This window comes from Sciurus vulgaris (assembly GCF_902686455.1).
Source record: "Sciurus vulgaris genome assembly, chromosome: 11".
NCBI classification, from domain to species: domain Eukaryota; kingdom Metazoa; phylum Chordata; class Mammalia; order Rodentia; family Sciuridae; genus Sciurus; species Sciurus vulgaris.
The window spans coordinates 69,723,191-69,747,055 of NC_136472.1; the positions used below are offsets into that span (position 1 = coordinate 69,723,191).

Consider the following 23,865-nt stretch of genomic DNA (forward strand, 5'->3'; position numbering starts at 1 on the left):
CGGCGTGTGACGCAGTCGGGCCCTCTGCGCGCTGCGCCCGGAGCGGCGGTCGGTAGCGGTGGTGGTGGCGGCGGCGACGGTTTCCTGGCGGCCGCGCGCTGCTCTGTGAGCGGCGAGTGGTGGACGGGCTTGGTCCCTCACTCCTGACGTTCCCCCTTCCTCCGAAGCACTGCGGTAAGTGGGAGCTGGAGCGGCGGCGACCGGGGACCCGCAGGCTCCTCCTCCCCTTAGGGAGAGCGAGTGCGCGGGGCGTCCCAGGCCCTCAGCTCGGAAGTCTCGCGCCGGGGCGCGCACCTTCTGGCCGGAGGGAGGGGGCGGGGCCGGGCCCTCGACCCTGTGGCCGGGTGACCGGGTTTTTCAGGCACTAGGAGGAAATGCACTCCGGTGGGGTCTAGGCCTAGGGTCTCCAGTGGCAGCCCAAGCTGAGGGAGCTCCATCTGTCTGGTTGTACTCATTCATTGACTGAGCGGACATTAAGAGCCCGCGATTTGCCGGCCTTTGCTGGGGCAGAGCTTCGAGACCCCAATACGGCCTTGCCTGCACTTCCTTGATGATCCTGCGGGATGGACTTTATTTGTCTCGCTTTCTCGGTAAGGAGACATGGGACAGTCCGAGGGTTAAGGCGGGTGAGTCGGAAATTCCTTAGCTTTTCAAGACATCATCTGAGATTTAGGGTCGGTCCCGTGGCGTAAAAGGTTCTTTTCTGTTCATACACTTGTTCTGTGTAAAGCCGGATTGAGGAGAAAGATTGGTTTCTGGATTATTGTATCCGTAAGAAATTTAGAAATTAATTAATTCAGGTCTGTCCCATCTTCCACATTACATGCAAGTTTTCTAGATGAAGAAGCCGAGGTCCAGAGTAAAAGAATTAGAAATTAGAAAATGTTCTACTACTATACCCTCCCTGTATGTTCCAGTCTTCCATTATTGGGTATTCTGTTTGGTTGGGTGAGGGGTCCAGGGGCATTCGGTAGTTAGAAGTAGACAGTTTTCAGTGGTGTTTTCAAATTAATAGATACCGTATCTGTTCATGATAAGGTAGAAACTTCATTAGTAGTACCCTAACCTAGACTTTGAAGAACTAAACTTAAGAAAAAGGTTAAAGAATGTCAGTGATGTTATGTATTGAAAACGAATGGATAAAAGTCATTGGCTAGTTTACCGTGCTAAATTGGAATTTTTGACTTATGTCAGCTGTTGGAGGCCCAGAGGAGAAAGTTCAGGTAGTGACTTAACAACAGTACTGGAATAGACAGCAGGGAATATTTACAAGACTTAGACAACTAGGCGGCAGTCACGTTGTAGTTGTACTGTAGAATTCATAGCTCCTCTGGGGTGCAGAATTCACAGTGAAATATTGTAGTAGGAAAGGTCCAGGAAATTAAACTCCTGGACTTAATTTCTAATTGGAAGAAAGGAGTGGTGATCATTCCCAGTGACAGTTTAGAAGTTTACCTGGGTGACAATGTTTATTAGGTGGAAGAAGTTAGGATATTAAAAAAAAAAAGCCAAACCAAGCCAGGTGTGGCAGTGTATGCCAGCAGTTCCAGATACTCCAGGGTTGAGGGAGGTGGAGGCAGATGATTGCTTGAACCCCAAAGTTTGAGGCCAGCGTGGGCAATGTAGACTCAGTTTTCAAAAAATGAGAAGCAAAACCAGAGGTTGGACAGTATGGAGGTACTGGGAACTTTGATAAAATCATTTTTGACTCTTCATTAAGATTTGAAGAAATTAACTGGGTTGCCACTTTGATCTGTTCCCACCAGATTGTCACTTTGCAGTTGTTTATATGACAAAGCAAAAACTAAAAACTAGTAGTTCATAAGAGCAGAACAGAACTGTAGTCTAAATATTAAACAATGAGTGGGGTATGTTTTCTGTAACATTTTCAGTTCCAGGATTACCCTCTTCTGGGAAGCTTTTCCTGGCATTCTGTCCCCTGTAAGCTTCCATAAAGCTTATTTGATACTTCTATTTACAGCACATCATTTTGTATTTTGGCTATTTGTCATCTTATTAGACTGTAGTAAATATTTTTGTCTCTGTATTTGGGCTATTTGGCACATAGTAGGCCCTCAGTAAGTGTGGTTGTTTTGACTGAATAAACAAATGTGGAGAAGTTAAACCTAAAAATAGCCAATAAGGAGGCTGGATATTTGTGTGTTCCTGAAATATGGGCACAGATAAGGATACCCTTACTGTTTATATGTTACATGGTACTTTGTTCCAGTCTGCTAGCTCCTAGATGACTAAGAGCAAGTATTTTTAGGAATCCAGTTTGCAGCATGGAAAAAAAATCAAATGTATTATTTTATTGTAATATTGCTAATATAGTGGCAGTTAATCTGGGAAGTAAGGTGTAGTAATACTAATTTAATTTTTAATCTATTGTAAATATGCAACTTGTTGAAAAGCTAGGGGACTAAGAAATTTAGTGATTTTACATCTTTGAACTTATGTGCTCTATTTTAATGGTCTGTCTCAAACTTTGTATCATTACTCATGAATGATTTTATAACCTCATGCATTGGTCATTTGGAAATTGTTCATTGAATTATACAGATTTACATGCTGACACATTTAATTACACACTTGTTACTATTTCCACCCATCTCATCAGGTATGTCTTTTAAGAATTCGGAAGCTGATGAACTCCATGTGGAACACAAGTTTTCAGTATTCTAATTTTTACATCACATCTTAATAACCATCATTTATCATTCATTCTTTGAAATAAGAAATGGTTTTCTGTTAAAAAAAAAAAAAAAAAAAGAGCTAATTTAACTCTTAGAGTAATCATACAAGTGTTTTTTTTTTCCTTGAATCAACCCTTGTTTCAGTATGCACAAGTGCTTCTGAGTACTTCTCAATTCCAAAGAATGTTACCGAATATTTTAAAAGAGGTGTACTCAAATGTTGAGAATACAACTAATTTTTACTGCATTATCAAAGCCTTTTTTTTTTTTTTGTACTGGGGATTGAACCCAGGGGACGTTTTAACACTGTGTTGCATTCCCAGTCATTTTATTTTATTTTTTATGACAGGGTCTTGCTAGGTTGCTGAGGATGGCCTTGAACTATGATCCACCTGCCTCAGCCCCCTCAGTCTCTGGGAGTACCAGCATACACCCACTACATCTGGCTTATGCCTTTTTTTTTTTTTTTTTTAACTCTAATTAGTTATGTATGACAGTAGAATGAATTTTGACATGTCATACATAAATGGAGTGTAATTTCTCATTCTTCTGGTTGTAGTGCTTTACTTTTATTATGAAAATAGTTTTGACTTCATGGGCCCCTGAAAAGTCTTCTCTTGTTGGTCTTCCTTCCTTTGACACAGGTTACTAGAATCTGCATACTTTCTTACCAGAGTAGGTTTCTTAGTAAGTGAATGATTTTTTTTGGAGCGTGGGGTACCAGGGATTGAACTCAGGCACACCTGACCACTGAGCCACATCCCCAGCCCTATTTTATATTTTATTTAGAGACAGGGTCTCACTGAGTTGCTTAGCACCTCTTTTGCTAAGGCTGACTTTGAACTCCTGTGTCAGCTTCCTGAGCCTCTGGGATTAGAGGGGTGTGCCACCGTGCCTGGCAGGTAAATGAATTTAGAAATAAAAAAGGTGGATGGTTGGGAATAAAGACAGAAATATGAGATGAGTGAAAGAAAATAAATGATCAGAGTGACTACAGCATTTTGTGTATGGGGGGGGTGAGAGTTTTTGTGGTTTGCAGTGATATTTTATAAGGTTGTGCAAAGTGACATGTATTGGGAAATTAGAAATGTTTGGGTGTGGAGTTCTAGCTAAACCAAGATTAACCAAGGTTTTGAGTGAGGGGACATTAACTTTTCTCATTAACGTACCTTAGAATACCTATTTTTTGGGAAAAACCTACTTTTGAGGAGCTCTAGTTTGAGGCAAGTTACCCCTTACAGTTTTTTAGTGTAGACCATTTAATCCATATTATTTAGATATAGAAATTGAAGTCTGAGAGATTAAATAGTATGGTTTATTACAATTAAACAGTAGCATGTGGCAAAGGTTTTTTTGTCTTTGTTTTGTTTTCAATTAATTTTAGTTACAACAAAGTCAACAGTGATAGTAGTGAGTGGCAGAGAGTTTTGAACACAGATTTGTCTCATTCCAAAATTAATATATTCTTATCACTGTTTGTAAAATGATGAGTGTTGGGTTAAGGAGATGAAGAAAATGCTGCCCAGTGTTGTGAGGAAGGAGCTACATTAGATACTATAGATTATTTAAAATTAAGTGAGCAAAGTGAAAAAATTTTTATAGCAGAACAGCAAACAGCTCATACTCCCAAGTGGCAGGTATAACAACAAATATATTGCATAACTATAAACAACTGAAAGATACTAGTTTATGTAATTGAGGCTGAAATGGGGAGGGGAAGAGTAGTGTTTTTATACTGAACAGTTTGAAGGCACTAATCTGGAACAGTCTTATAAAGCAAGTGAGGCTTGAACAATAATTTTTAGAAATAATTTTTAGAAAGAAAAGAGAAATAAGTGTTCTAACCAAGGGAATGGCCTGATAATGGGATACATCATAGAAGGGATACTGTAAAATAATGAAAAGATAACATAATTTTGCTGAGATGTAATATTTGGTGATTAAGTCTAATATAATCTCATCTTCCTTGAATTCTGTCCAGTCCTGCTTTCCCAGCCCTTCTCTCAACCAAAGTAAAAATTTACTGTCATTTTTTCTATTCAGTTTGACTATGGTTGATAATTCCTTGCTTTTTCTATCATTGTCATGAAGATGATAGAATATATGGAAAAGTGCTTTGTAAAGTGGAAAGTATTCTGCTGAACCATTGAACTAACATTTTTTTTGTTTTGTTTTGTTTTTTTTGTTTTTGCTCTTTGCTGACTTTGATACAAAGGAACTCGGTAAAGTAGAAAGAAAAAGTTTCCATTTGTGTAACTTTATGGAGTTAGAGAACAGCAATCTGGAAGTGTCTTGGGAAGCCTGCTTAATTATTCAAAGTGCTAAAAGTTGGCAGTTGCTTAGTTTTTACCACTTTTCAGAGTAGAAAACTAAATTTCGTCATTGTACCCAGAGTTCACAAAGCTCACAAAAGTTAGATAGAAGCCACAACATCAGTTTATTGAGCTTCATTTGAGAAAATGGGGGAATATATTTCTGTCTATTGACTGGACTACTGGTAAATTTTTAACACTACTTTCTTGTATTAGAGAGTCTTAATTATTTTTAACATTACTTTTCTCTTGTATCAGAGAGTATGAATATTAATTAGAAGATTGTTGAACTGCAGAGGACAGTGTAAAATTAAGGTGTAAAATTAAATGTCTTGGGCTGGGGTTGTGCCTTAGTGGTAGAACACTTGCCTCACATGCCTGGGGCACTGGGTTTGATCCTCAGCACCACATTGAATAAATAAAATAAAGGTATTGTGTCGATCTACAACTTAAAAATTCAAAAAGTCTTTCTGCAAAGCACTTTTTTTTTTTAGGTATTGGTAATTGCACTACACCCAAGAGCATTCTACCTGAGTTGCATACCCCCTTTCTATATATTTCTTTTTTAAACTTTACTACATTTTTAAATGCTTGATGCAGATACCTGTATCATCTAGATCTTTTGTTGTAAATAGAGAAATTAAAACATTGTAAAAAAGTTTGGGTCCTCTGAGTTCTCTGCCAATATCTTATTCTTTCTCTCTCCAGAGTTAACCACTTTTAGAGTTACCTTTTTTTCTTTCCTTTTACATTGGTAGAGATCAGATCCAGGATCCTGTACACACTAGGCTGGTGCTGTACCATTGAGCTACATCCTCATGTGTATCAGACTGATGCTGTACCACTGAGCTACACTTCTCTACTTTTATTATGCATATATGTATCCATAAATAAGTATAATATCTTTTCTATTTTACTTAAAGAATCTGCCAAGTGTTTCTTGTTGCAACTTTTTAATTAAACTCCATTTACTTAATTCTTAGAAGGTTACTTTGTCCACATGTTTTTGTTATGTTTTTTTTGTTTTTGTTTTGAAACAGTATGTTGTGTTGTCTTGTATTCCAGTCCGTTGCCCAAACTGGCCACCAACTACTGGGCTTAAATAATCCTCCTGCCTCAACTTCCCAAGTAGCTAGAAGTGTAAGCACATGCGACTGTGCTCAGCCTATGCCCTCCCCGCCTCCAACCCAGTGCTGAGGGTTGAACCCAGAGCTTTTCTACATGCCAAGTAACTATTCTATCCACCTCATAGCATGTCCTATTCTGATACCACAGCCTGGTTACATATTTAGCTATTTAGGATAGTGCTCTGATTCACTCTTTTGGTCAATTAAGCTTAATGATATCACTATATAATAAACTGGCAAATACATTTATTATATGTGTTCCATATTAGGGAAACTGGACTTGGTGTTGAGATTATAGGTACACAGATATTCATTTTTTCCTTGTGTACCTTTCACATGCTCTTTGCCTTTTTTTTTTTTCCCTAGGCCCTGAAAGCCTAGTTCACATGCTAAATTGCCAGAAATTCTCCTCACATTTCCCACTTATATTCTGGCCTCATTTTGACTTTCTGTTGTAGATCTTGGCACTTACATGCTTTTTTGTTGTTTTTGTGGTGCTGGGAATTGAACTCCAGGTACTCTACCACTAATCTATATCCCCAGCCCTTTTTTTTTTAATTATTATTTTTTAGTTGTAAATGGACATAGTACCTTTATTTTATTTATTTTTATTTTTATGTGATGCTGAGGATCGACCCCAGTGCTTCACATGTGCTAGGCAAGCACTCTACCACTGAGCCACAACCACAGCCCCCCTTTTTTATTTTTTATCTTGAGAAAAAGTCTTTCTGGATTGTTGAGTCCAAACTCGAATTTGCAATCCTTCTGTTTCAGCCTCTGAAGTAGTTGGGTTTATAGGTGTACTCCACCATGCCCAGGACTGAGTTTTTAATGTGTGACTTCTTTTTCTGATTATATCAAAAATTACAAACTTGTAATCTATGGGACTTAGAAGATGATGGAAGTGAGTGATAGCTGGTGAGTATGGTGACAGTTCTAGATAGTGGATACTCTCTCAAGTGCAATTATATACTGACAACCAATATGTAATTGCCAGGAAGTGATTACATTGCATTCCTAGTTTGTTTAGTCACCAGGTCTTTTGCCTGAGAAGCCAGATATCCTGTTTTATTTTTTTATTTTTTATTTTTATTTTTGGTACTGGGGATTGAACTCAGGGGCACTCGGCCACTGAGCTACATCCCTAGTCCTATTTGTATTTTATTTAGAGACAGGGTCTTACTGAGTTACTAGGTGCCTCACTTTTGCTGAGGCTGGCTTTGAACTCGTGATCCTCCTGTCTCAGCTTTCTGAGCCGCTGGGGTTATAGGCGTGTGCCACTGTGCCTGTATCCCTGTATTTGGGTATTGGGAATTTTTGGTTCAGGGCCTTGTACATGGAAAGTTCATGTTCTACCGCTGAGCTACACCCCCAACCCCTCCTGACTTTAAAATCTTATCAATTAATTTGCTATATAAAAACATTTATTCATATGTATATATGTATATTCATATGTATATATATGTATAATATACCACATGATTGCTTCTATTTTTTGGCAGGGAGAGAGGACCACATTGGGACTTGAACTCAGGGCCTTGAGCATAATAGGCAAGCACTCTACCACTGAGCCACATCCCTGGCCCTAACATCTAACTTTTTGCAACTCCTGAATTAGATTTTAAATTCCATTAGGAATCTTCTCTTTTATACTTTCCTTTCATTATGAAAATTGATCTGGCATTTTACTTTATATGTTATTTTTTTTGCAGTACTGAGGATTAAAACCAGAGTGCTCTACCATTGAGCTACATTCCCAACCCTTTATTTTAAGACAAGTTCTCACTAAGTATAATTCCCATTCAAAATCCCATAAAGGTGTGGGGTACTGTGTCCAGATCTAATGTGTTTGTTTATTTGTTTGCTTTTTGAACAAAGTGATCAGCTGGGAGTGGTGGCCAGTCTTGTAATCCCAGCTACTTGGGAGAGTGAGGCAGAATTGCAAGTTTGAGGCCATCCTAAGTAACTTAGAGATACTGTGTCTCAAAATAAAAACTGAAAAGGGCTGAGAATGTAGTTTAATGATAAAGTACCCCTGGGTTCAATCCCCAGGACCAAACTCCCCCCCAAAAAAAAAAAAAATTAGTAGGGTGATTGTTGTTAATTAGAAAGTGAATGTTGGATTTCAAAAGAGTAAAGAAATGATTTTGCCTCTGTCCTGGCTAGTTCATTATAAATGGGGTAAAGTTGAGTTCCTTGGGAAGCTGACTCTGAATTGGATATAGTCCTACAGAAGTTTTATTAGGAAGTACCTCTGTAGTCATCACCTTTGGTAGCGGAGGGACACTGGAATGGGCTAAGGGAGAGACTGAGTTTGATATTATCGTAGTTCTATTGAAAGTAAGGTACTAGAATCACCCCTTAGAGTAACCCTGAAGTGGGTCAAAGGATCTTGGGCAAGGCTAACTTCAGTGGAGACAGTTGTGAAGAGGACTGACAGGTAGATGAGGGGGCATTTTGGAGCAACTGGTTCAACAAATCCTCAGTTCTAAAAGATCTGTGTGGTTGGTGTTTCATAGTATCCATTGTGGGGAGTAAAGATCAGGATAGGTAAGTGCAGAGAAATCATAATGTGCTACAGAAGCCCAAAGGAATGACTAATTGCTAAAGGAAGTTAGGGAAGACTTGATAGAAGAGATAATATTTGAGCTAGGTTTTAAAGAGTGAATTAGAATGTTGTTTAGCAGGGACCAGAGTGGAGAGGGGACACTTTTCATTGAATCAATGACACACAGCATAGTAAGGAAGGAAAATGAATGATTTGAAGAACTTGAAAAGTGTTCTGCCGGATTATATCCACAGCCCTTTTTAAAATTTTATTTTGAAATCTTGCTAAGTTGCCCAGGCTGGCTTCAGACTTGGATTCCTTGCACTCTAGCCTCCCAGGTCACTGGGACTATAAATGTGCATGCTGCTGCACCTAGCCACAGTGATAATTTTTTTTTTTTTTTTTTTTTTTTTTTTTTGGTGGTGCTGGGGATCGAACCCAGGGAGGGCCTTGTGCTTGCAAGACAAGCACTCTACCGACTGAGCTATCTCTTCAGCCCCACAGTGATGATTTTTAAGAAAACATTTTTTGAGCCATGTATGGCTGTGCATACCTGTAATCCGATCATCTCAGGAGGTTTAGGAGGATCATAAATTCAAGACTGGCCTCAGCAATTTAGGGAGACACTTAAAAAAAAAAAAAAAAAAAAAAAAAAAAAAAAAAAAAAACTGGGTATGGGCATGTAACTGAGTAGGCAGTAAAAGCACTCCTGGATTTAATCCCTACTTCAAAATAAAACTTTTCCCAGTATGACAGATACTAAGCCATGTTCATCCTTGCAAAAACTAAGAAGGCAGACTGAGTTTGAGAATTTTTTTTTTTTTTTGCAGAAATGTATTTTAATTTTTAATCTTTAGTTTGATTTAACATTGCTTTTATGTGATGCCAACATAACCTTTGCAGAAAGACTCTGAAGAGATGTTCATAGCAGGACACACCTGCAGCTCTTCTTCAGTTCTGGAGACTCCAGGGCAGCTAATATTGCTTCATCAAACACATTCTTTAGGCCTTTCTGTGTGAGTGCAGAACACTCCACATGCTTGACTGCCTTCAGATTATAGGTCAGCTTTTTAGCAGCCTCTGGAGTGAGAGGCTTCAGTTTGTTCTTGGCAAATTTCTCAAAAGTAGATGGATCATCTTAGATCAATTTGGGTCCTGACAAGCAAGAATAAAGTCTTTGGGTGGAGGTGTGTTTTCTTAGGTACCCAATTTTCTTTCACATATTCAAATGAGAACAGAGAGACCACTGAAAAACAAACTAGAAATACATCTGTTTGTGGATCACTCAGTGGTCATATCTGTCATAATCCTCTTGTTCTGCACTATCAAAAAGTTCAAGAGTATATGGCTCTCTAATCATAACTACAACTGCATAGTTGTCAAAAATGGTTGGTACATATTCAGATAGATATTTCTTTGTTGTGTAGGATATCAGGAGGCATGTTTTACCAACAGCACCATCGCCCACAACATACTTAATTGTCTGCATTGCAGAAGTAGTTTTGTATCCACTTTAAATATTCCAAATTTGATGTTGCCTCAGCATCTCTGCCGGGTGTTGGTAGCACTTAAGAACCTTTTTCCATAAACATAAATTGGATTTGCCCCCTTCATTGCCCCTTGTTCTTCCTCACTGAATGAACTTCCTTAATATACTTTACATATTGTATAATATCTTTCAAGAATTGAGTGTTTGTGGGAAGTTAGAAGGTAGGTTAAACTTGGATTCCACTTATTACTTCTTTGACTAGGAAATTTGCTAAATAAATGTTCCTTTTTGCTTCTTTATAAAACACAGGTGGTACTAGTGGTGATACATAATACCAACCTTTTATGATTATTGAAATGATGTATAAATGAGCTTGTAAATGGTGAGTTGTTTCCTAGGATACTTTATTATTAAAATCTCTGTAAAGTGTATATGTGTTGGTAGGTTACTGTGTTAGGATAAAGTTATTAAAAAATCAAAATTTCAGCCAGGCACAGTGGCTTATGTCTGTAATCTCAGCTACTCAGGAGGCTGAGGCAGGAGGATCACAAGTTTGAGGCAGGCCTCAGCAATTTAGTGAGACCCTAAGCAACTTAGTGAGACCTTGTCTCAAAAAGGTCTTTGCATGTGGCACAGTGGTAAAACACTCTGGGTTCAATCTCTAGTACTAAAAAAATTAAAAGTTCATTGTTTGGAGCTGGAACCCAGTGTCTATAGAACTTAGTGTAGCCAAAATCCAGATGAACACTAAATTTTTGTAAGGATGATTTTCACAGAAAAACTGAATTACTCAGCTTTTGAATATTATCATGTCTATTGTGTATAGATGATGTCTGATTTACACGAACAGTTTCCTGTTCATGGGAGCAAATGGCATATTTAACATAACTGGATTGCAACTGAAAATTTGTTTTACTGATGATGTTCCAGATCTTAGTCAACAGATGTAGGAAAGTGGATCTAGTAGGGACTATGACCCAAGAGAGTAACATGAGAGAATTGCAATCCAAATAATTTCATTGCTGAGGCAGGAGGATTGCCAGTTCAAGACCAGCCTTGGCAATTTAGCAAGGCCCTAAGCAACTTAGTGAGACCCTTATCTCAAAATAAAAAAATTGGAAGGGCTGTGAATATAGTTCAGTGGGAAAACTCATTAGGGTTCAATTGCCAGTACAAAAAAAAAAAAAAAAAAAAAAGTTGGTTGAGATAACACAACTGTAAATGCAATATAGACAGATTCCAGATACATAGGAGTCTAGAGTTCTGCTAAGCATTTCCAAGATGTTTCCCCTGAAATGAGAGTCACCATTTAATATAGTAAAGGCCCAATCTGTCATTTTGTGACGTCTGATAAGTTGGAAAGGCAGGAAATTAATGTAGATTTCATTACATGATACATGGTGGGCATATAGCATAACCTCTATATCATAACCTCATGTAGCATAAAGCATAACCTCTAGCTTTAAGAACACACCTGAGAGTCATATCTGCATTTTCAGAATGCATTTGTCTACATTTCATCCGGACATTTTGGTTCAGTATTTTGGGAATGGGGTCTGGGAGTTTATTTTGAAAAGTTTACCAACTAATTCTGACATAACCCTTTATGACTACTGGTTTTAATGAGCTCTTAATCGTAGGACTTGTTCAATTCCTGGATGTTGGGATAAAGAACTGTTAAATTTTTTGCTCCTTAGGAAATTTTAGAGGGGATAATGCCAATTTCTGTAAAGCATCACATATTTAAGGGACAGTGTTATCTTTTTTAGTGTTGTACAAAATGTTGACAAAATGGGACACTAGAACATTGTGGGAAGCACCCCAGAATTGCAAAATATAATTATTCTATTATATGAATGAGGCATGATTTTACTAAAAAATTCTTCTATCCATTATATTTCTTTGTTTATAATGGAAAAAATCATCATACCTGTCACAAAATCCAAATAGCATGATTGGCTACTTTTAAAAGTTGTGTGTGTTTTGCAGTGCTGGGTATCAAACCCAGGGACTCACACATGCTTGTTAAGTGTTGTACCACTGAGCTACATCCCCATCCCTTTTTATTGTTTACTTTTTAAAAAAACTTATTTTGAGACATAGTCTCACTAAGTTTCCCACTTTCCTTAAACTTTGCCATAGTCACCTGAGTAGCTGAAATTACAGGAGTGTGCCATCATACACCGCAAACTCTTCCTTTTGAATAAACTACTTTTAACCTTCTTTTTTCCCCAAATCAAAGGGGGGGGAACCAACACTTCTTTGTAGTTGTTTGAACATTTTGGTTCAGTTCATTAAGTGACCAGCGCATAGTTTGCATACTGGAGGGGAATCATTTATATGAAGTAAGGGGTTTTCTTTTCTTTTATTTTTTTTAAATTTAACCTTTATTTATTTATTTATTTATTTTTGGTGCTGGGGATCGAACCCAGGGCCTTGTGCTTACAAGGTAAGCACTCTACCAACTGAGCTATCTCCCCAGCCCCTAAATTTAACCTTTATTTTTTATTTGCTTGTTATGTGGTGCATAACCCAGTGCCTCGCCTGTGCTAGGCAAGTGCTCTACCACTGAACTATAACCCTGGCCCAAGTGAGGGGTTTTCATCAAGGATTTTTTTTGTAATGTTTTCAGAAGTAAAATAAAGATCTATACAGAGTAATCTTAAATAGTAATTTCAAAGAAAATGTAGGGACATCAGAATTTTGGGGATTTGGAGACAGAAGAAGGAGCATTCATACTTTGGCAAACATTTAATTTACTATTACAATATTTGACATCCAAAAAAGTGGGAAGAAAAAATGTTTTAATGTAAAATATGGAAAAATAAAGCTTGACAAAAATTTTAGTTTTTCAGATGGTTGGGATAGCAGAATATGATTATCATTTTCTATGGCCATGATGCTTAACCTCCTCGGTGGATCTTATCAAAATCTGACCTAATAGACTTGAACTTGTTATTAAAAGGAAAGTTAGGTTAAAAAAATTGAGGTCTAGGAGTATAGCTCAATGATAGAGAGACTTTGCCTAGCATGTGGGATTCAGTGCCCAGGACCAAAGAGGAAAACTTCAAAAACACTTTTTTAAAGAAACGGTCATTCCTGGGGTTGGGGAGATGGCTCAGTTGGTAGAGTGCTTGCCTTGCAACCATGAGGCCCTAGGTTCAATCCCCAGCACCGCCAAAAAAAAAAGTTTAGAAAAAAAAAAAAAAAAAAAAAAAGTTTGGGCTGGAGAGATAGCTCAGTTGGTAGAGTGCTTATCTTCGCAAGCACAAGGCCCTGGGTTCAATCCCCAGTACCGCAAAAAACAAACAAACAAAAAAAATGAAATGGTCATTCCTGAGTTCTGAAGTTTAACCTCACATTATGATGTTGTTTAGCTCAGAAATAGTATAGATTAAGGAACATTTTATGTTTATTTTATTTCTGAAAAAAGTAGAATTTATTCAAGAAGAGAAACAGAACTCTCACCCCGCAAGAGGAGACTGGATAGTACCTTGCCATAGGTTTTATCATGCAGTTTTAAGATATTGTGATAGTATACACTATAATTTGAATGGATTCAACTAAGTATGTAGAATGATAGATTTTCCTAAACAATTACATTGCTTTCTGTGGTTTTAAAGAGAGTAATTTTTTTTTTTTTTTTCTTTTCAGCTTTCTGAAGCAAAGACTCATTTTGGAGATGTTTAATAAGTCATTTGGAACCCCCTTTGGGGGTGGCACAGGCGGCTTTGGCACAACTTCAACATTTGGGCAGAGTAAGTTTAAAAAAAAAAAAAAATGGAAAAAGGGAAATCATCTTAATTAGCTTGGTCTAATTAAGAACAGATTCACTCTAATAGCTTAAGATAGGATTTTTAAATTTTTTACTTTGGTCTTTATAATAAAGTGTCTTTGAAAAATAACCCGGATAAGATCTTTTTAAAGTTTTCTAAGAAAATACCAATGAGTTCTGAGTTTTCATGATTTTCTGATCATCAGTACAAAATACTTGAAAAGTTTGAAAGGTTGTTTAAGCAGAAAGTTATGATTTACTACAAATTTTCAGGCTAGAAAATATTTTTTTAATGTTAAAAGTGTAAAATGCAATTAGCGAGTCACTGCTATGGAATTTGCTCTGTAAATAAGATGTGACACTCAGAAACAGAAATGTTAAAATGGCAAAGTTCCTAGACCCCACAGGCCTCTGGAGGCCCACTACCCTTCCCACCCAGTACTGTACCTGACAGGTTGCCTATGTGAACACTTACTCACTTCTAAATTTTTTGTTTAAAATTTTAACTTTATACAGAGGTAGTTAGAATGGTATAATGAATTCATGTGTACTTATCTCTGAGCTTTAGTATTCAGCATTTAACCTATTAATATCTACATTTTATTGAAGTCATACTTTATTTTGTTTGTTTGAGAAGGGACCTCTCTATATATTGTTGCCCAGGCTAGCCTCAAACTTCTGGGCACAAGTAGTTCTCTGTCTCAACCTTCTGAGTAGCTGGGATTACAGGCAAGTGTCACCATGTCTTTTTTCCTGTACTGGAAATTGAACCCAGGGGCCCAGGACTCCTCTACCACTGAATGATATCCCCAGCCCATTTTATTTTGAGACCAGTCTTGCTAAATTGCCAAGGCTGGTCTTGAATTTGAGATTCTTCAGTCTCAGCCTCCCAGAGTGGGATTACATACCTGGGCCACACCTTTATGAGTCAACTTTTTGCCTGTCCCTTGGGGACAGTGAATAAAATGCCAGGGGCTTAATTTTTGCTCTCTACTTCTCTGATGAATTTCTTTTTTTTTTTTTTTTGCGTTGCTGGGGATCGAACCCAGGGTCTTGTGCTTGCAAGGCAAGCACTCTACCAACTGAGCTATCTCCCCAGTCTTCTCATGAAATTTTGAAAAAAAAAAAAAAAAAAAAAAAAAAAGGTTTTCAAATAAGACTAGTTCCATTCAAATGTAAAATATTAAATATTAAAACTTTTTTTTCATTCATCCATTGATTTAGGTTTTATTATAAATTCTAATTTCCCCTGGATATTGCTTTTTCAGATACTGGGTTTGGCACTACTAGTGGAGGGGCATTTGGAACATCTGCATTTGGTTCTAGCAACAATACTGGAGGCCTATTTGGAAATTCACAGACCAAACCAGGTACAGACTTTATTTGAATTACTGGTGGTTTATTTGTATCTAGTAGAGGACTTCACTTTGTGACTTTGATCTTTTTAACAGTTTTTCTGTCTATATCTCCACAGGAGGATTATTTGGTACCAATTCATTTAGTCAGCCAGCTACCTCCACAAGCACTGGATTTGGGTTTGGTACATCAACAGGAACGTCAAATAGCTTGTTTGGAACTGCAAGTACGGGGACCAGTCTCTTCTCATCTCAAAACAATGCCTTTGCACAAAATAAACCAACTGGCTTTGGGAGTAAGTTGGGCATCATTGAACTTGTGCATTCAGTAATTTGATTTGCTTATCAAATGTGTTCTCTCTTCTCCCTTTACCTATCTTCACCCTCCCTTTTTTCCCCACCAAATGGCAAAATATATGGGAAGATGAAAACTTCAAAGTGTATTGAAAAGTTTGATAGAATGGAAATGAAGGTATTATATGTGCCACTCTTAAGGATGGAGATTAGAGAAACTCTAGTATTAATGGATATACAAAGGAAGAGGAACCTGATACGGAATACCAGAGATAGGATGAAAAATCAGAGAGTGTTATTGGTGTTAAGATAGGCGTGTCAAGGAGGAAGGTTTTGTAGTCAGTATTATCATTAGTAGTATCATGCTGTTAAGAGACATCATCTTCTTACCTCTGTTTCAATGACACACACTAGATATGACATCGTTACTCCTCTGTTCCTTTTCCATGGCAGATGTTTGTAATTAATGGGGTCTTTTTTCTTTATGTCTAAATATGGACTGGGCTTATTTTTCCACACAGTTCTTTAATGCAATCACTCTAGTTATTCAGGTGTGCCCCATGAGGTGGTACCGTTTTTGGTACAAGAAGATTGTAGCATAAGTAGTTAGGCAGCGATTGATATATTTCCAAAGGAAAAGTTGTTTGTGGGGAAGTTGAATTATTTAATCATGACAATATAAAATGCAACCTAAAGTACTGATTCAGAAAGGGCTGGGGATATAGCTCAGTTGGTAGAGTGCTTGTCTTGCAAACACAAGATTTTTTCAGAAAGATAATTTCATTCAGTGTCTAGTTTTAGAAAAGGAGAAATGAGATAAAATTTATGATAAAACAAAATAGTATTTCTTTTAACTTGTCTTAGAATGCCCTAAAAGGGCTTCACAAAAATTTAGTTGAATAAAGGATTCAGACTTTATTTTACTTGAAAGTTGTGAGCCTACGAGTGTGCATATGTCTGTATGAAATATCCACTTTGAATGTATTTATTTGCTTGGCAGTTGAACGATTATTTGAGAATGTGAAAGTTTTGCTACTCTTATGCTAGAGCCCACTTCCCAAGGTGTGTTGTAGATTATAAAGTTCTCTACTATTTAATTTTCATTATTCTTTCTGACCTTAACAGATTTTGGAACAAGTACTAACAGTGGAGGACTCTTCGGAACTACAAATACCACCTCTAATCCTTTTGGTAGTACATCTGGTTCACTTTTTGGGCCAAGTAGTTTTACAGCAGCACCTACTGGGACTACTATTAAGTTTAACGTATGTATTTTATTCCAGTCTCTATGGAATATGTTTCTTTCCCATTTGTATATTTCTTTGTAGGATGAATTGTAAAATTGCCCTTTCCAATTATGTGCAGCATGGTACAATTCTTCCTGAAAGATGTACTGAAAATGAAAATGGAGGCATTGAGTATGTAGCTCAGTGGTAGAGCATTTGCCTAGCATGCGTAAGGCCTTGAGTTTGATTCCTAGCACCACAAAAAATAAAGCCAAAACAAAAAAAATCTGTAAATAGTTGTGCTGTACACAGGAAATTGTGAAACATAAATTTAGATTATAATGTATACCCAGGTGGAGTATCCCATGCCTATAATCTCAGGAGGCTGAGGCAGGAGGATCCCAAGTTCAAAGCCAGCCGCAGCAAATTATGGCAGCCCTAAGCAACTTAGCAAGTCACTGTCTCAAAATAAAAAAGGGCTGGGGATGTGGCTCAGTGACAAAGCACCCCTGGATTCAATTCCTGGTACCAAAAACAAAAATAAACAAAAATAAAAAGTAGATTATAGTATATATTTTAATTATGCTTACCCCAGTCAAATTTGTATTCACAAGGTTTATTATAATACCTTGCATAGAGTCTTTTTTTTTTTTTTTTTTTTTTGATGGCAGAACTAAATTTTCTTTTTTATTTTTTTTTTAAATTTTTTATTTATTTATTTATTTATTTTATTGTAAACAAATGGGATACATGTTGTTTCTCTGTTTGTACATGGCGTAAAGGCATACCATTTGTATAATCATAAATTTACATAGAGTAATGTTGTTTGATTCATTCTGTTATTTTTTCCCTTCCCCCCACCCTAGAGTCTTAATTTACTATGTTTATAACCCTGCCTCTGAAAACTCAACTTTTGTTTTTTAGATAGGACCTTGCTAAGTTGCTGATGCTGGCTTTGAACTTGTGATCTTCCTATCTCAGCTTCCCAAGTTGCAGGGTCAACCATTCTTTATAAAGAATAAGGGGCAAACTATAGAAAAATCATTGAAAATAAATTCTCCTTAAGGTGATATGTAATGATCCATTAATACTCTGTATCATAGAATAACATGTTTTGTTGATGAAATGGCAGAAAAGGACAATAAAGTTTTTATTTTTCATTTTTTCATGGTAGTAGGGATCGAAATCAGAGTGACCACTGAGCTACATTGCTGCTCATTTTATTACTTATTTTGAAATAGAGTCTTGCTAAGTTGTTGAGGCTGACCTCAAACTTGGAGTTGATTTGCCTCAGCCTCAAGTAGCTGGGATTCCAGGCCTGTGCCACTACCCCTGCTTTCTTTTTTCTTTTAGAGGGGTTGGGTGGAGGACTTGTTTATAAAAATACATGGAATATCCTTTGATCTAAATGGTTTAGTAGGCTGGAGGTACAATAAAGCCTAATGGAAATCTCTGGCATACATAGGGGTTGGCAAAACTTACTGTTAAAATTTACTCCAGAAAGACTTGGAAGCTAAGGTAGCAAGATCAAAAGTTCAAAACCAGTCTTGACAACTTAAGACCCTGTCTCAAGGTAAAAAAGGTTGGAAATGTAATTCAGTGGTAGAGTGCCCCTGGATTCTGTTTCTATTACCTGTCTCATGCCCAACACCAAATGTGGAAAAAGAATTTCTCAAGTATGTTTTTAATTGATAATAAGAACTTAGAATCCTGAATTTAAAGCTAAATCTAAATGATGGTTAATTTAAAATAAAATATAAATAACAGCAAAAAATGCTATTTGGTGGAAAGTACAGTAAAGGAAACTGGTAATACACATACAACTCTTACTGGGTATAGTAGTGCAAACCTGAAAACCCAGTGACTAGGGAGGCTGAGGCAGAAGGATTCACATTCAAGACCAGCCTGGCAACTTAGCAAGACCCTCTCTCAAACAATAAAAAGAGCTGGGGATGAAACTCAGTGACAGAGTGCCCCTATGTTCAATTTCATATCTCTTAAATTGTTACATTTATAAAAACAGGTACTTCCAGTAGTATATGTGGTAGAACTTAGATGTAGAAGTTGAAGTAAATATAGAGTAAATAGGCAAAGCTTTCTTTTTTAAAAAAGTATTTTCTAGTTATTGTTGGACCTTTATTTTATTTATTTTTATGTGGTGCTGAGAATTGAACCCAGTACCTCATATATGTGAGGCAAGTCCTCTACTACTGTGCTGCAACCCTAACCTGTCAGTTTTGAGCTGGTTTCAAGTGCTGTCTTGCCTCAGCCTCCCAAGTAGTTGGGAACACACTCAGCCCTGTCTTGTTAGACCTAGAGAACTGATGTTAGAGTTAGGGGTTGAGGAATTTTGTATGTGAGTGGGAATGTAAAGCTTGGACTTAGAAATGTGCCTGTATCTTCCCTTGCAGCCTCCAACTGGAACGGATACTATGGTCAAAGCTGGAGTGAGCACTAACATCAGTACCAAGCACCAGTGTATTACTGCTATGAAAGAATATGAAAGCAAGTCATTAGAGGTCAGTCAAATGTAATATACAATAGCAGTCTAATCTTTTTTAATTTATTGGAAAGCAGTTTTTTTTAAATGTGAATTTTTTGGGGGTAGAGGCTGTGGCTCAGTAGTACAGTGCTTGCCTAATATGCTTGAGACCCAGGGTTTGGACTCTAGCATGGAAAAAAGAAACAAAAAAGTTTTTTTTGTTTTTTTTTTTTTGTGCTACTAGGGATTGTGCCCAGGTCCTTTGCATATTCTAGGCAAGCATTCTACCACTGAACTACACCGTGAAAAATTAACATTGACCAAATTTTAAAATATTAAGTAGTATATATAAGTTTGTTTTGTTTTGTTTTTAGGTTTGGGATAATATTCAGGATTATGTGTATATGTACAAAGTTATAACCATACAACTTAATAAGTTTTCATTATATGAACGGATCCAAATTAAGAAACAGTATTATCAGCATCCCAGATATTCCCTTTTGCCTTGTCTTTCACCACAGGTCTCCCTTTCCAAAAGTAACTTGCCAGTTGACTTGACTGCCCAGTTTTCACCCATTTATGAACTTCATGTGGATGAAATTTTACATTATGTACTATTGTTCAGCATTGTGATACTCATCTATGGTGTTGCATAGATTGTTCATTCATTTTCCTGATTATTGTTCCTCATTCCTGATTGTAGTATTTGCATCTTTGTATATTCCAGACTGTGCTGCCTATATTGCAGTGGGCAGCAACTCCTGATTTATATTTTTTATTAAAATGTTTTTTATTTTTACAGACAAATTTTGATTCATTGTACAAAAATGGGGTGCAACTTTTCATTTCTATGGTTGTACACAATGTATATTCATGCCATTCATGTAATCATGCATATATAGGATAATAATGTCTGTTTCATTCTACTGTTTTTCCATCCCCACTCCCTCCCACCCGTTTTTCCTCTACACCATCCAAAGTTCCTTCATCCTTCTCTTCCCCCTGCTACCCCCCATCGTTATATATTATCATGCACTTATCAGAGAAAATATTTGGTCTTTGGTTTTTTGGGCTTGGCTTATTTCACTTAGTCTGATATTTTCCAACTTCATCCATTTACCAGCAAATGCCATAATTTTATTGTTCTTTATGACTGAGTAATATTCCATTGTGTGTATATACCACAGTTTCTTTATCCGTTCATCAATTGAAGGGCATCTTGGTTGGTTCCACAATCTAGCTATTGTGAATTGAGCTGCTATGAACATTGATGTGGCTGCATCATTATAGTATGCTGATTTTAAGTCCTTTGGGTATAAACCGAGGAGTGGGATAGCTGGATCAAAAGGTGGGTCCATTCCAAGTTTTCTGAGGAATCTCCATAGTGCTTTCCAGAGTGGCTGCACCAATTTGCAACTCCACCAGCAATGTATAATTTTCCCCACATCCACGCCAACACTTATTATTGCTTGTGTTCTTGATAATAGTCATTCTAATTGGAATTAGGTGAAATCTTAGGGTGGTTTTAATTTGCACTTCCCTAATTACTAGGGATGATGAGCACTTTTTCATTTATTTGTTGATCACCTGTATATCTTCTTCTGTGAAGTGTCTGCCCATTTCCTTAGCCCATTTATTGATTGGGTTCTTTGTATTTTGGGTGTAAAGTTTTTAAAATTCTTTATAAACTTTGGACATGAGTGCACTGTCTGAAGTGTGTGTGGAAAAGATTTTTTCCCACTCTGTAGGCTCTCTTTTCACATTGTTGATTGTTTCCTGTGCTGAGAAAAAACTTTTTAGTTTGAATCTGTCCCATTTATTGATTCTTGCGTTTATTTCTTGCACTATGGGAGTCTTGTTAAGGAAGTCTGATCCTTAAGCCAACATGATGGAGATTCAGGCCTAATTTTTCTCCTGTTTGGTGAAGGGTCTCAGGTCTAATTCCTAGATCCTTGATTCATTTTGAGTTGAGTTTTGTACAGGGTGAGAGAGATAGGGGTTTAATTTCATTTTACTGCATATGGATTTCCAGTTTTCCCAACACCATTTGTTGAAGAGGCTATCTTTTCTCCATTGTAAGTTTTTGGTACCCTTGTCTAGTATGAAATTTCTGTACTTTGTGAGTATGTCTCTGTGCCTTCTATCCTGTACCATTGGTCTACCTGTCTATTTTGGTGCCAATACCATGCTGTTTTTGTTACTATTGCCCTATAGTAGAGTTTAAGATCTGGTATAGTGATACCTCCTGTATCTCTTCCTGCCCAGGATTGCTTTGGCTATTCTGGGTCTTTTGTTCTTCCAGATGAATTTCATGATTGCTTGTTCTGTTTCTATGAGAAATGTCATAGGTATTTTAATTAGAATTGCGTTAAATCTGTATAGCGCCTTTGGAAGTATGACCATTTTGATAATATTAATTCTGCCTGTCCAAGAACATGGGAGATCTTTCCATCTTCTAAGGTCTTCTTCCTCAATTTCTTTCTTCAGTGTTTTGTAGTTTTCATTGTAGAGATTTTACCTCTTTGGTTAGATTGATTCCCAAGTATTTTATTTTTTTTAAGGCTATTGCAAATGGAGTTGTTTTCCTCATTTCCCTTTGAAATGTTTCATTGCTTATGTATAAAAATGCTTTAGATTTATGCATGTTGATTTTATGACCTGCTATTTTGCTGAATTCATTGATGAGCTCTAGAATTTTTCTGGAGGAGTGTTTTGGATCCTCTAAATATAGAATCATGTCATCAGCAAATATTGACAGCTTAAGTTCCTCTTTTCCTATTCGTATCCCTTTAATTTCTTTATTCTGTCTGATTGCTCTGGGTACTATTTCAAGGACAATGTTGAATAGAAGTGGTGAAAGAGGACATCCCTGCCTTGTTCCCATTTTTGAAGGGAATGGTTTCAGTTTTTCTCCATTAAGAATGATGTTGGCAATGGGCTTAGCACAAATAGCCTTTACGATGTTCAGGTATGTTCCTACTATCCCTATTTTTTCTAGTGTTTTGAGCATGAAGGGGTGTTGTATTTTGTCAAACGCTTTTTCTGCATCAATTGAAATAACCATATGATTCTTATCCTTAAGTCTATTGACATGATGGATTACGTTTATTGATTTATGGATGTTAAACCATCCTTGCATTCCAGGGATGAACCCCACTTGATCATGGTGCACAATTTTCTTAAAATGTTTTCAGATACGGTTTGCCAGTATTTTGTTAAGGATCTTTCCATCTATATTCATCAATGATATTGATCTAAAATTTTCTCTCCTTGAGGGTGATATTAGCTTCATAGAATGAGTTTGATAGGGTTCCCTCCTTTTCCATTTCCTGGAAAACTTTGAGAAGTATTGGAATGAGTTCTTCTTTGAAGGTCTTGTAGAACTTAACTGATAATCTGTTTGGTCCTGGGCTTTTCTTGATGGTAGGCTTTTGATGGCTTCTATTTCATTGCTTGATATTGATCTGTTTAAATTGTATATGTCCTCCTGGTTCAGTTTGGGAGGAGTATATGTCTCTAGAAATTTGTTGATGTCTTCGGTAGTTTCTATTGCGTCGGAATATAGATTTTAAAAGTAGCTTCTCGTTATGTATCTTAGTGTCTATCATAATATTTCCTTTTTCACCACGAATTTTAGTAATTTGAGTTTTCTTTCTCTCTTCTCTTTGTTAGTGTGGCTAAGGGTTTGTCTATTTTGTTGACTTTTTCAAGGAACCAACTTTTTGTTTTGTCAATTTTTTGAATTGTTTCTTTTGTTTCGGTTTCATTGATTTCAGCTCTGATTTTAATTATTTCCTGTCTTCTACTACTTTTGCTGTTATTCTGTTCTTCTTTTTCTAGGGCTTTGAGCTGTAATGTTAGGTCATTTAGTTGTTGACTTTTCATTCTTTTCTGGAATGCGCTCCATACAACGAATTTTCCTCTAAGAATTTTTTTATCTCCTCCCTGATGTTTTTTTAGTTATCCATGTTTCATTCAGTAGCATATTATTTAGTCTCCAGGTGTTGGAGTAATTTCTGTTTTGTTTTTTGTCATTGATTTCTACTCTCAGTCCATTATGATCTGATAGAACACAAGGCAGTATCTCTATTTTTTTCGCATTTCCTAAGGGCTGATTTGTGGCATAGTATATTGTCTATTTTCGAGAAGCTTCCATGTGCTGCTGAGAAGAAAGTGAATCCGCTTGTTGATGGATGGAATATTCTTAATGTGTCTATTAAAGTCTAGGTTATTGATTGTGTTATTGAGTTCTGTGGTTTATGTGTTTGGTTTTTGTTTGGAAGATCTATCCAGTGGTGACAACAGTGTGTTAAAGTCACCTAGAATTATTGTGTTGTGGTCTATTTGATTTCTGGAATTGAGAAGGATTTGTTTGATATACATGGTTGCACCATTGTTTGGGGCATAAATATTTACTATCGTAATGTCTTCCTGATTTATGGTTCCCTTAAGCAGTATGAAATGTCCTCCTTTATCCCTTCTGACTAAGTTTGGCTTGAAGTCCACTTTATCTGTTATAAGGATGGAAACCCCTGCTTTTTTACTGAGTCCGCGTGCGTGT

General features: G+C 36.9%; 1 protein-coding gene and 1 pseudogene across 9 annotated transcripts in view; one reads left to right on the forward strand and one right to left on the reverse strand.

Moving 5' to 3' along the window:
• The window catches only part of NUP98 (nucleoporin 98 and 96 precursor), a gene marked incomplete at its 3' end in the record, with an annotated part of 131,561 nt that overhangs the window by 16,944 nt on the left and 90,752 nt on the right, over positions 1-23,865 (forward strand). For 6 of the 8 annotated variants that reach the window (XM_079104680.1, XM_079104681.1, XM_079104678.1 and 3 more), the window contains 5 exons: positions 13,827-13,930; positions 15,216-15,317; positions 15,422-15,598; positions 16,722-16,861; positions 19,234-19,341. In XM_079104680.1, coding sequence (XP_078960806.1) covers positions 13,827-13,930; positions 15,216-15,317; positions 15,422-15,598; positions 16,722-16,861; positions 19,234-19,341 — 631 coding nt within the window. Of the gene's footprint in view, positions 1-28; positions 175-395; positions 591-13,826; positions 13,931-15,215; positions 15,318-15,421; positions 15,599-16,721; positions 16,862-19,233; positions 19,342-23,865 lie in introns of those variants that run through there. The other 2 variants (XM_079104683.1, XM_079104682.1) reach the window with 2 other exon arrangements.
• LOC306640540 (cell division control protein 42 homolog) lies at positions 9,154-10,553 on the reverse strand (annotated as a pseudogene). Its single transcript has one exon. The product of its transcript is annotated as a cell division control protein 42 homolog (transcript).